Here is an 11,010-nt window from a genome sequence, read left to right as displayed (position 1 = left end):
ACATCTATTCATTTAATGCAGAGCTGAAACAATCAATCAGTTCTAGCGCTACAAAGAGACCCAGTGGGAATAGTGTCTTCTGCAACTCTGCAACAATCCCTCTCCTCAATTCTAGCAATAATAATTGTCTCCGCATCATCGCCTCCTCATGTTGCTCGATCCAAACGGCATGCGTCATCATCCTCAGCGCTGTGAAATATCAAAGAGGCTTTGATTTAAAGCACGTCCTCTTCCATACCAAACCGCAACACTGTTCTTCAAAAGGCAGTGGCGGAGCTAGAGGGGTACTGCCCCCCCCCTCGCCACCCTGAAAAATGCAGGTGCCTTTTGGATATTATATATCCTGATATTCGTTTTCACTTTTCTATCCGGCCCATTGATACTAAGTATAACAATACAATTGAGCTAGTTGCCCATATAGTCTAATTAGAGAACATACTATATTGTTGCTTATTTGAGTATTTTATTTATACATTATTTCTATTTGAGCGTGTTACTTTTGCACTAAACTCACACTTTTCTCCAAATACATTTGACATTTAGAATGCTGGCGACCTTTTCAAAAGGTAACTGATGCTAGAACTGGCATAGAAAAAAAAAAAGAAGCTTTGAAGCTAAAATATGAGGGTGAAAAAAGTCATCTTGAATATTTTCCATTTTCTATTGCATAATATTTCATAGCTTTTAATGAATCACACTCAAAGAGTTTTCATTTCCTGCCGTGATATGGCAAAGCAGACGTTCATTGCTTGGTCAGACTCGTTCTGAGAGCTTATTGAAAAAAGTGCTGCACGGCAGACTTGGTGTTATAGTGACGGCAGACTTTGAATACAGATGAATGCATTTCATTGGCTGTCATATCAGTGCGCTGATGGAAATCAACACACAGCTCCATTGTTACACGCAATCAATAACTTTAGGCTTCATCATACATTGACACATTTGCTTTTTCCACGATCGGAGCACGTATGCAGTCGACATTGCGATTTTTTTTTTTTCTAAACTGTATACAAAGTCAGCTGAACGGTTTAAGTGATATAGAAAATGTATATATATATCTCCAAGGTTATCTTATTCAAATAGTAGCCCATTTATTCATTTTTATCTGTAATTGATGGCTGATAAGGTCATGCCTAAGGCTTCTGTCGAGTCAACTTTAATTTAAAGTCTGATTAGCACCGGCGGTGTGGAAAAAAAGATTTGGGCGGGTGCTTGACAGTCCATATTGGCTCAATTATCGCTCGACTGAACAAGGACAGAAGAAGCCCAATTAGCTCCTTAACTTGACACTAAGAAAGAAAGAATGGCTGAATTGAGAGAAACAGGCAAATTGGAACTTGTAGTTTGGTTTGTTTTGCTTTGTTATTTGTCTTACACAACTTCTTTACAAGTCGTAAATTATGTACAGGTCTCGATACTGTGTGGTGCAGAAAACCAGCAGGCCCCAAAAGCTTTGTCACATATTTGAAAGCACATTAGAGACATCTACTGGTCTTTGTCTGCTCACCGTAAAGGTCATCCGGGAAAGCAAATAGGAATTGTGCGTCTGCTTCAACCTTGTTCTGTCTATTCCACTTCAACTTTGTTTTAATGGTAATGGTCTTTGAGGAGAGCCAATTAGTATGCTGATGGGAATCAGAGCCCATCTCGGCAGTTGAAGCAGTCTGAAATAAGTGAAGTCAAGCTTTTTGTAAGCTCACTTTTACACTCACTCGCCATAACATTAGCATTGATTGTCCTCTCCTTCAAACTGCATTAATGAGGAGGATGGAGGAGGATGGACCACCTCGCTGGACATCCTTGTCTGTATGAAGGACAACAATATGAAGAAAAAATGAAAAGCTAAAATTACAGTACAAAAAAAAGACTTTGTCACGTAAAGTAATATTAATTTCACTGAATCATTCAAAACGATGTGACCGTATACGCTCAAAAAACTACAATTCCCATAATGCACCGCGAAAAGTGCGTCGCTTCTCATTATGCGCTGTGACTGCCACCGAACGGCTGAGTCGCGAAAGTGCATCGCAGAGCGGCTCTTGAGCGGAGCTGCAGCCCCAGCAGAGGTGGAAAGATGGAGTAGCCCATGATGTATCCAAGCTGTCCTCCTTCAAGATGTTCCCCGGGGTTTTCTATGCACTACTGGCGGGTTTCCTCGCGGCCGTGGCATCGTCGTCGGCCAAGCTGTCCCTGGGAGCGGACTACCTGAAGGGAGTGTGCGAGACGGGGCTGCGGACGTGGGGCGAGCAGCGGAGATTTCGCCAAGTGGATGAAACTACCGCCTGTGACCGGGTGAGTCCGGGGAGGTCAAATTAGCATCTCATCCAGCCAACTCCCTCAGCTTCAGCACCAGTCACGACGAGCCAGCGCTCGGGGTGACATTGCGGACGTGTGCTATCGCGTTGTTTGCCGTCACAACGCAGTTTCCTCTCGGGGTCGCACTTCCTCCTTGACCTTCACGGGTCTATAAATATACATCTCCATTTTCTCAATGAAAGCCTGTAGAAACGCGATGGGAAAAGCTCATCTCGTATCGCCTTCATTTGATATCGCTTAATTCTCACGGTATGCTGAAATTCCTCCTTTGAAATGAAAATGAATGCATTTAAAGTCCCACAAAAATCACCACTAAGAAAAATAGCACTGTATTCCAGAATTATATAGGATGTACCTGACCTAGTTTTAGCCAAGAAGGGTCTATTTAGGGAAAACAATCGTTCATATTCACACAAGGACTTTTTTTTAAAAGTCTGATATGAACTGATATGCACGTTTTTGGAATGTGGATGAAAACCCGTATGCAAAGTTTAATGCAAACTTAGAGGCATTTTTTTTAATACTAAATGTGCTGCAGGTACTTTAAAGTATGCATCTGAACTTGAAAATAATTGTGATGATGTCATGTTTCAGCTTCACATCCCTCTGAGGCTGCTGTGTGGCGGATTGCTTTTCACCTGCAATGCTGTGATGTGGACCTTCCTTGCCAAAGCACTCAGGTACTCGTCCTCCTCCACCCGAACCACTGTGACCACCACTGCCTCCAACTTCGTATCTTCCGTGAGTTGCAGTTCGTCTCTCATTCTCACACGTGCATGCAAATAACCTGTTTTTTTTTAACAAAAAGTATTCAAAGAAAATCACAACTCTCATTTTGAGGCTTTCCTGGGTCAGCTGATTTTTGGCGAGGCTCAAATAACACTGTGGTGGGTCGGGATCTCTCTGACGTTCTCCGGTCTGCTGGTACTGCAGAGGGTTTCGCCGCAGGATCGACAACCTAGCGCAGTCGCCAAGAGAGACGAACGATTGGCCTGATGACACTGAAAATGTTTTTGGGTTGAATTTACTTCATTTTATTTCGTGCAATTGCCTGATAAAATAAAATGGAGTAAATTTAACTTTTTTTTTTCAATGTAGGTACTTCACATCCTGGTGCAAAATATGCTTTGAATAGCTTCTAAGTCTGATTTCCCATCACACCAAAGATCACACATCACAAATTGGCACAATATCACCATGAATTAAAGTTGATTTTATATTTCATCTGGTTACCAAAGTATTTCTTTCAACTCACTATGACATTCACTGTAAACATACGTCATAGCTGAAGAAGTCAGCTCTTCTTCTCACAATAATATTAATGTAGCTGTGGTGAGAAAAGCCTTTTACTTTTCCCCACTCCCATTAAAAAGCTGCAGGAGATTTTGATATGTTCCTACCGAGTCTGCAAATCACACCCAAGCACTTGGCATCATACTGTGAGATAATGTTTGAGTAAATAAACATCTGTGCACATAAAAAAAAGCATTTCAGTTACGATTGAGAACTGTGAAACTCTTAACATTATTTAAATGCTTTAAATTCAATTTGCTACATAAGGGCACATACTATTTTAACACTGCTCTCTTTTGGCATTAAATCACACTTTGCTGTTGATTGAACATAATATGAATGCAAACTATCATTTGATGTTCATATGCATCCCCATAAATGTGACCACAATGTGATAATAAATGGAGATGATTTATATATTTTACAACAGGTACAAACAAATATTTTGTGTGTTGCAATATTTGCATTGCCTAAATGAATTTTGCATTTCGGGAACACTTATATCAAACTTATTTTATAGTTGAAGATTATCTGCTGCATGAGACTCAAGCAATCACATCAATAACCATTTATTATTCTTTATTTGAGAGTGGAGCTTCTCCTGGAAAAGTAAGTGGTTCTCATTAGACTGTGCAATTGTACCTAATGAAGTCTCTTTATGAAGACCCAGGGAGAGTTGCAAGAGTGAGTATCTCCAGTATCTAATGAGTGTTTCCTTTCCCTTATTGGATTTAATAGGGCAATCTTGAAGTGAGAAACGCCTGCAAGCCTATTAGTAGCGCCGCTTCTAGAAAGTGCTCTTTTGGCGCTGTCACTCTGATGCTATTCAGTCAAATGTCAAACATAATGTGAAGTATTTGTAAAAAGTGTTGATTATATTAAGGAACAAATTGTCACCTCCACTGGAGGGGTAAAATAAACATCTGACACAGTGTTTTCAACTTTTGTGTGAGTGAATTTTTGGGCAAAATTGATATGCTTTTTATTTGATCATAATTGGTTGATGTAATTTTAATGTATGTTGTTTTATCTGGAAACAAATGTAACAATATTGTCTAGTTTTGGGCTCACAACCTATTATTTGAAGTTCAATGTGACATAAAAAACTAATAAGGAATAAAAAAAAAAATCCCAAGCAAATATGTTATAAACATTAGACATGATATGTCTCAACATTTATTTCTCTCTCTTCCTCTCTCCTTTACTCAAATAGGTTATAAAAGAAATTCCTACAAAGTACTAAAATTGTATTCATGACGGACCGTACAATTATAAACGGACAGCTGGTGTTATTCTTGTACAGTAGGATGGATAGCAGGCTGCATATCCATAAGATGTAAATAATAAAAAAAGATAGATATTGCAAAGATACTGTATTGCATTTAAAAACACGTTCGTACGTTCAAATAAAAAACATCATGCAATTTCAAAACAAATGTTCCCCCTTTTAAGGTTAGATGATTCTTATTTTTCAGTCGCTCATTTTACTTGGACAAACATCGTTTGTCTGACCTCAAAACATTTGTTGTACTTTAAGGCTTGTGAATTTATATATAGGAGCACCTGATTGGTCACAAACTAAGTTACATTTTGGTGACCCTTGAACCCCTGATTGCTTTAGCTTAATATGATCAATAGTGCTATTTCCATAACCATTTTCACCAGAAACAATAAGGTTGTGATTGTGTCACCTTGGGAACGGTGGAATCTTTTATCCAGCTCAATGGCACAAAACCAATGAACCAATGGCACAAAAATAATCTTCAACATAAAAAAATACTTTTTAGTACACGCTCGACCACCATGTGAGGAAATACAGTTTACATTTACTCTTCCCAGAAACTGCATAAAAACCACAGGAAAATTCACTCCTAAAATACATTTCTTTGAAAGAAATGATGTCCTAAATCTCTGGTCCATGGTTTCACATATGAAGACAATACAAAATGACATCCATGTGTACTTGATGCCTCTGACCATGTCATCTAAGGCAATTCACTTCAAATTACTGCAGCAGATGAAGTTTTGTGGGAAGACAAAATGTCCTCGACTTGTAGTGCACAGTTGAACAAAGCTAGAGATGACACACAGCACGCAATAAATCCGATTTTGTTATGTGAATCGAGCTGTATGTGATTTTTTTTCGTCCACATATATGGTAATATGCGGATCCAAAGTGAAAAACCTTTGTTTTATTTTAAATATTCATAAGTATATGAGCTCTCGCTGGTGCGCTGCCAGGGAAATGTCGCCCTCTAGCGGACACGTCGTTGCAAATGAATGGGCTTTCGCACTTAGTGCATTTTCAATGAGGAGGAAGTGTGTCTACCTTCACACTATGTACTGGTATACGTCTGCCTTGCCGTGATCGGGCGTCGCAAAGGGGTTGAGCCACGCCACTGAGAATGGGTGACCGAAGACCACCTTCATGTTCATCCATCTGGACTTCTTGAGCCATTTCCTCTCTTCCTTTTTCAGCTGCTCGATACCCTGTGAATGAAAAAGATGAGATTTATCTCCCAGTGGCGATGATGGACAGAACCCCAACTGGAATAGTATAAAACACCTTTTAAAAGGATTTAGAATCAGTTTAATCAGGTGGACACGGATGGAACATATTTCAGAAGAGACTAATCTGATTCTCCTCGGGTTGCCCGAGCGACGGCGACGCAAAGGGGCCAGACGTGGATGACTCTTCAGCTTACCGTTTCATCACTACAGATGGAGTGCACCTGTGTCCCAAACATGACCGCCGTGAAGATTAAAAACAGAAGCCCTTCGAAGCAAAGGAGAATGAGGAGGATGACAGTTGCGGGTGCAGAGAAGGCGCTGCACTCTGATGAAGGAAATCCGTATCGGCATATGTGAGAAACAATGTCAGCAAATGGCGGTATACAATATTAGCAGTAGAATGAAAACATTGGGGGGATAAAGTGCTGACTTACTTGACCAGTCTTCTTCAAAGCAGAGTACAAAATGGAAGCCCACCAAGGCAAGCGCGTGGAACGATATTAACGCAATGTACATCTACATATAAAAACACACACATATTGACAATATGTTGGAAGCTTTTGTGTCCGTAGGCAATAAAACAATCACTAATAATAACCCGACACCTTAAAACATGAATTGAATTTTCACGCATGGCTATTTGTCTAAATGCAGTCAGGCTGATATTACGGGAGACTCACGGTGAAAAGCACAAAGTACTTCTGATTGTTCTCCCCAACACAATTGTTGACCCAAGGACAGTGGTGATCCATCTTTTTGATGCAGCGCTTGCACACACTGTAAGCACACAGGCAGGAATAATAAATGGGACCTCAAAAAGGATGACATGTATTTGTAAACCAATTGATATTGTTACATTCTCTTCTATCCTTGATGATGGTTTGCCATGATTGGCTGGCTCAAAATTGAATTATTCCGCAGTGACTTTTCATGCCGGTGCTGCCACAGAGGTGACTCATTATCGAGTTGGGAAAATCTACGGGGATATTTGACGCAGCGTCCGTGAAAACAAACGAAAAAAATTGAAACGGTACATCAGGCAGGAAGCAGAGCTGGAATGACTACTAATGAGGGCAGTGGTCCCCTAAGCAGAAGCCACAGCAGGCCTTTTTTTTCCTGTCAGGTTGGCACAGAACTGTAATTTATAATGCATTGTCTCCACGTAGGCTGGCCGCTCGCTCGGTCGGTCGGTGTACCTGCAGTGATGAGCTCTGTCGGGCTTGATACTGCAGCATTTAGGACACTTGTAGACCACCTGTCCAGGTTTCAGCTGTAGGCTTTCAATAAATTCTTTGGTCGCGTTGCCTTTTGGCACAGCTCCCTGGTGACAGAAATAAATGAATTAGATTTCTTAAATTGGACTTTAATTGGGCAAAGCAATATTGAGAAATAATGGAATTCCTGTTTTTTTTTTTTTTACCCGCTCAATATTGGAAGTGCTAACACGAATTGCGATCATCGACTAACCGGGTCAGTGCACATGGCCCTGGCGTGCGAAGCGAGGGCAAGGAAGGCCAAGCTGTTGAAGAGCACCCCATTGAAGAGGCTGTAAAGCAAATTCTTGGCAGGCCACAGCATCACGAATACCACCACAAACTCCGCGTAGAAGACCAGCAACCAGGTGATGACGGCGCACACAATCCCACATCCGTCGCGGATAAACCACATGGTGTCGGAGGCGCCGCGGGGCGGTGGAGGGGCGCAGTATTCAGGCCTCAGGTAGCCAGCCTGACGCTCGATGTCCCTGGTGCGGCGAGCCGAGCTCTTCATTCTACAGCAGCCGTGGCTTGAACCGCATGCTGAAAGGCAAAATCAAGATGAATAAGTTCATCTGCAACTTATCGGATACATGAAATAGGCACTTGAACCCGCAGAGTAGATCCAACCTATAAGACAATAGAAATTCCAGGAAAAGAAACTAGTCTAGTAAAAGTTCAAACTTGTGGTGCTTGGCCTTAATTCTAAAGTTTTGTTCTATTCTACATAAAACACCAATAATAATATTAAATAAGTGTCTAATGTCTATTTCTTATTATGTGGGGTAAAATACAATGACAAAGTGAAATGGAAACACAAAGTATCATTATTAAGCCTGGTTTTAAAACTCGACACGCAACTGTAAAATGAAATCTGAGTATCCGGGAGCAGAAGGCACATAAATGCAACACACTAGTTTACATTTCTTAAAACATTTCCTACATATTTATCGTCTTACCTCACTCTCTCTCTTTGCGCTGTTGCAAAATTAGCACTATGGTTCTTTTGTTTCGAAGTTAAATCGCAAAAGTAAGGTGAAAAGACTCTCCTCTTTCCCAGTTGCCTCCTGTTAGCGCACACCCAGCTAACGTCAATGGTCTGAGGGCAGTGGCTGTCCACACACTTTGGGTTACACTTTCGTCGCTGCTGCAGTTTCTGTGGGATGTTAATGAACTTGTTCATCAAGTAATGGCCCAAAAACGCGCATTTCGGGAGTCGGTTGTTTAGCTACTCCGATACTTGGGTTCCTTTCGAGTCCACAATCCTCCCCGGTTCTGTGGGACAATACGATCGGCCCAACCAGGAAGTGAAACTGATAGAAGTCATGTGGCTAGATTACAATAGGCTTTACCCTCAACGTCCGTGTACCTGAAATGTAAGAAAAATAATGACAGGCCTGGTTTAATTTCCTTTATTAAGTTAATGAGTTAAATATAAGACATAACTTAATAGTACAAATGCAATAGACATAGAAAGGCGATAACTATTATTCCGGGACGTCTGTGTAAACAAAGCAAACGTTCGTTTCCCCACCCCTCACTTATGATGACGTAAAAGTTCCGCGACGAGCGGTTCCACAATGGCAACGGTACAAGTTAGCGAAGCTGAAAAAGTATATATATTACATGGTATAAGGGTAAGTGTGGGCAGCAATATGATTGTTAATTCAATTGATAAATTTCTGAGTATTATGTCGCCATGTTATAACGATCAGGATGATCTGCGAGTGGATGGAAGGGGTTGTGAAGACTACAGACATATGGAGATTGAAACTGACGTGGTGTCCAATACTGACGGATCAGCCAAAGTTTCTCTGGTATTTTGCTTTGAATGTTTTTCTCTTAATAGTTACATATCATCACAGATGCTGTCTGACGTGTGTCAAGATTGCATATCTCCTCCAGGTTTGACAAAATGATATCCATGTTTGCAGGGCCACACAGCAGTTCTAGTCGGAATTAAGGCTGAACTAGGAAAACCAAGGCCCACGGCTCCAAATGAAGGCTATTTAGAATTCTTTGTTGATTGGTAAGTTGGTTGTGTCTGCAATTCATCATCTAAATGATCTGGCATTGAAATCATCCAAAATTCTGTTTTGATGGACGCTGTGGTTCTGTTTGTACTTCTGCTAACCAGTTCAGCCAATGCAACCCCGGAGTTTGAGGGGCGAGGAGGGGAGGAGCTCAGTACGGAGCTGAGCAACACACTATACAAAGTCTTCAACAACAAACACAGCGTGGACCTGACGAGTCTGTGCATCAGTGAGGGAGAACATTGCTGGGTGCTCTATGTGGATGTACTGGTGAGATAATTGTATGTTTTCCTGTGCATCCTTGAACTAGCAAATATTACAGTAACAATAACTTGCATTCCACAGCTCCTGCAATGTGATGGAAACCTGTATGATGCCATGTCAGTCGCTATCAAGGCAGCTCTGTTTAGCACCAAGTAAGTACTGTATGAACTTTTTCTTTATGTCTAAAAGTGTCAAAATGTGCAAGGGTCCACTAATAGGAGAATTTAATTGGGTAAAATGTGTTTTCAACAAGGCCACAAGAGGGCATCATATTCCATTTGACAACTGGTCACAGTGTACTATGGAACATAATATTGGCATTGTTTTTGGCCTTTTTTTAACAGGATCCCCAAAGTGCACATGTCAACAGATGACGAAGGAGGGAAAGAAATCGAGCTGTCAGATGACCCCTATGACTGCATGAGGCTCAATGTAGACAATGTTCCCTGTATAGTGACATTGTGCAAGGTAAGCCTGCTCGATTAGACTCACACCAGTGAAGTCAATTATTCTTAGCAATACAGAAGATTCACCATTGTTTTGGGTCGGTTAGATCGGCCACAGACACGTGGTGGACGCCACCCTGCAGGAGAAGGCGTGCTCGGTGGCCAGCCTCATCATCTCCGTCACCCACAAGGGAACAGTTACCTGCGTGAGAAAAATAGGCGGAGGTAGCCTGGACCCTGAGAGCATCTTTGAAATGACTGAAGTGAATCATCACCGCTTTCCTCAACTTGTGTGTTGTAGTTGAAGGTAAACATTTGCAAATTGTTGAATAGCAACTTTCTGATTTTCCAGACAGGCAAACGGGTCGGAAAAGTCCTCCACGTGCCTCTTCTGAAGCTACTGCAGCAGGAGGAGAGTTTAGGAACAGCGAGAGAGAAAGTTGGCTTTCTTGCTTAGAAATGTCATGTGTATATCATCATGTACCTTTTTTCCAAAGTAAAATATTTGATATTATATGCTTTGTTGTTTCTTTTTATATATGGAATGTTCAAGCCATATTATATTTATTGAAGTGGAAAATTATGTCTGTGTCTTCTCCAAAAGAAATATGGACAACTGGCTTGGATATTGGACTTCAAGTCATGGACGTTAGCATTTTATCTCAAGTTGACCTAAGCGTCACCTGTCTAAAGAATGTTATGGAGGATTTTTCCCAAAATATATTTTATGTTGTTTTGATGATACACATAGCGATAGTAAAAATATGTTCTGGTTATGTAACACGGTTGAGGAAAATTCTCGAACCTCTGCACCTTTTTTTGCTACTGCCACGTGGCTAAAGCTGAGTGTTTGACTAAAGAGAGACCAGATGGGAAGAAATCATTCCAGAC

At 41.1% G+C, this 11,010-nt stretch overlaps 3 protein-coding genes across 9 annotated transcripts; 2 read left to right on the top strand and 1 right to left on the bottom strand.

Moving 5' to 3' along the window:
- Positions 1-89: 89 nt before the first annotated feature.
- Positions 90-8,854, bottom strand: zdhhc3b (zDHHC palmitoyltransferase 3b). Of its 7 annotated transcripts, none has more exons than XR_015062946.1 (9): positions 8,336-8,854; positions 7,588-7,919; positions 7,317-7,441; positions 6,801-6,897; positions 6,555-6,636; positions 6,315-6,445; positions 5,939-6,099; positions 2,955-3,103; positions 90-189 (listed from the first exon to the last, which is right to left on the bottom strand). XR_015062946.1 is itself a non-coding variant. In XM_085900964.1 (8 exons), the coding sequence occupies exons 2-7, from the start codon at positions 7,888-7,890 to the stop codon at positions 5,941-5,943; spliced, it is 897 nt and encodes a 298-aa protein (XP_085757090.1). In that variant the 5' UTR covers positions 7,891-7,919; positions 8,336-8,854; the 3' UTR covers positions 2,863-3,103; positions 5,939-5,940. The 7 variants fall into 7 exon arrangements, 3 of the variants coding, with proteins under 3 accessions (XP_085757090.1, XP_085757089.1, XP_085757088.1); XR_015062943.1 differs by lacking the exon at positions 90-189 and adding an exon at positions 648-2,499; XR_015062944.1 differs by lacking the exon at positions 90-189 and adding an exon at positions 649-2,464.
- On the top strand, positions 1,939-3,863 carry tmem42b (transmembrane protein 42b). The gene is made up of 3 exons (XM_085900968.1): positions 1,939-2,292; positions 2,911-3,057; positions 3,157-3,863. The coding sequence occupies exons 1-3, from the start codon at positions 2,116-2,118 to the stop codon at positions 3,310-3,312; spliced, it is 480 nt and encodes a 159-aa protein (XP_085757094.1). The 5' UTR covers positions 1,939-2,115; the 3' UTR covers positions 3,313-3,863.
- exosc7 (exosome component 7) lies at positions 8,521-10,633 on the top strand. The gene is made up of 8 exons (XM_085900965.1): positions 8,521-9,013; positions 9,092-9,193; positions 9,311-9,405; positions 9,514-9,679; positions 9,755-9,825; positions 10,018-10,141; positions 10,227-10,382; positions 10,472-10,633. Exons 1-8 carry the CDS (start codon positions 8,957-8,959, stop codon positions 10,574-10,576), a joined length of 876 nt encoding a protein of 291 aa, XP_085757091.1. The 5' UTR covers positions 8,521-8,956; the 3' UTR covers positions 10,577-10,633.
- Positions 10,634-11,010: the final 377 nt, after the last annotated feature.

The sequence above is a fragment of the Syngnathus leptorhynchus genome, chromosome 20 (assembly GCF_054491065.1).
Source record: "Syngnathus leptorhynchus isolate UIUO chromosome 20, UIUO_Slep, whole genome shotgun sequence".
NCBI lineage: Eukaryota > Metazoa > Chordata > Actinopteri > Syngnathiformes > Syngnathidae > Syngnathus > Syngnathus leptorhynchus.
Note: the sequence above shows the minus strand (reverse complement) of the source record. Positions and strands in the feature narration are given on the sequence as shown.

What these genes read in the sequence shown, in the direction of transcription:
- tmem42b (XM_085900968.1), top strand. Translation starts at nt 2,116, where the DNA reads ATGTTCCCCGGGGTTTTCTATGCACTACTGGCGGGTTTCCTCGCGGCC. An exon ending in AAACTACCGCCTGTGACCGG is followed by an intron (nt 2,293 to 2,910) that starts GTGAGTCCGGGG and finishes GTCATGTTTCAG; the next exon opens with CTTCACATCCCTCTGAGGCT. An exon ending in CCTCCAACTTCGTATCTTCC is followed by an intron (nt 3,058 to 3,156) that starts GTGAGTTGCAGT and finishes TCTCATTTTGAG; the next exon opens with GCTTTCCTGGGTCAGCTGAT.
- zdhhc3b (XM_085900964.1), bottom strand. Translation starts at nt 7,890, where the DNA reads ATGAAGAGCTCGGCTCGCCGCACCAGGGACATCGAGCGTCAGGCTGGC. An exon ending in CTTTGAAGAAGACTGGTCAA is followed by an intron (nt 6,446 to 6,554) that starts GTAAGTCAGCAC and finishes TTCCTTCATCAG; the next exon opens with AGTGCAGCGCCTTCTCTGCA. An exon ending in CCATCTGTAGTGATGAAACG is followed by an intron (nt 6,100 to 6,314) that starts GTAAGCTGAAGA and finishes TTTCATTCACAG; the next exon opens with GGTATCGAGCAGCTGAAAAA.
- exosc7 (XM_085900965.1), top strand. Translation starts at nt 8,957, where the DNA reads ATGGCAACGGTACAAGTTAGCGAAGCTGAAAAAGTATATATATTACAT. An exon ending in TGCTCTATGTGGATGTACTG is followed by an intron (nt 9,680 to 9,754) that starts GTGAGATAATTG and finishes TGCATTCCACAG; the next exon opens with CTCCTGCAATGTGATGGAAA. An exon ending in GTATAGTGACATTGTGCAAG is followed by an intron (nt 10,142 to 10,226) that starts GTAAGCCTGCTC and finishes TGGGTCGGTTAG; the next exon opens with ATCGGCCACAGACACGTGGT.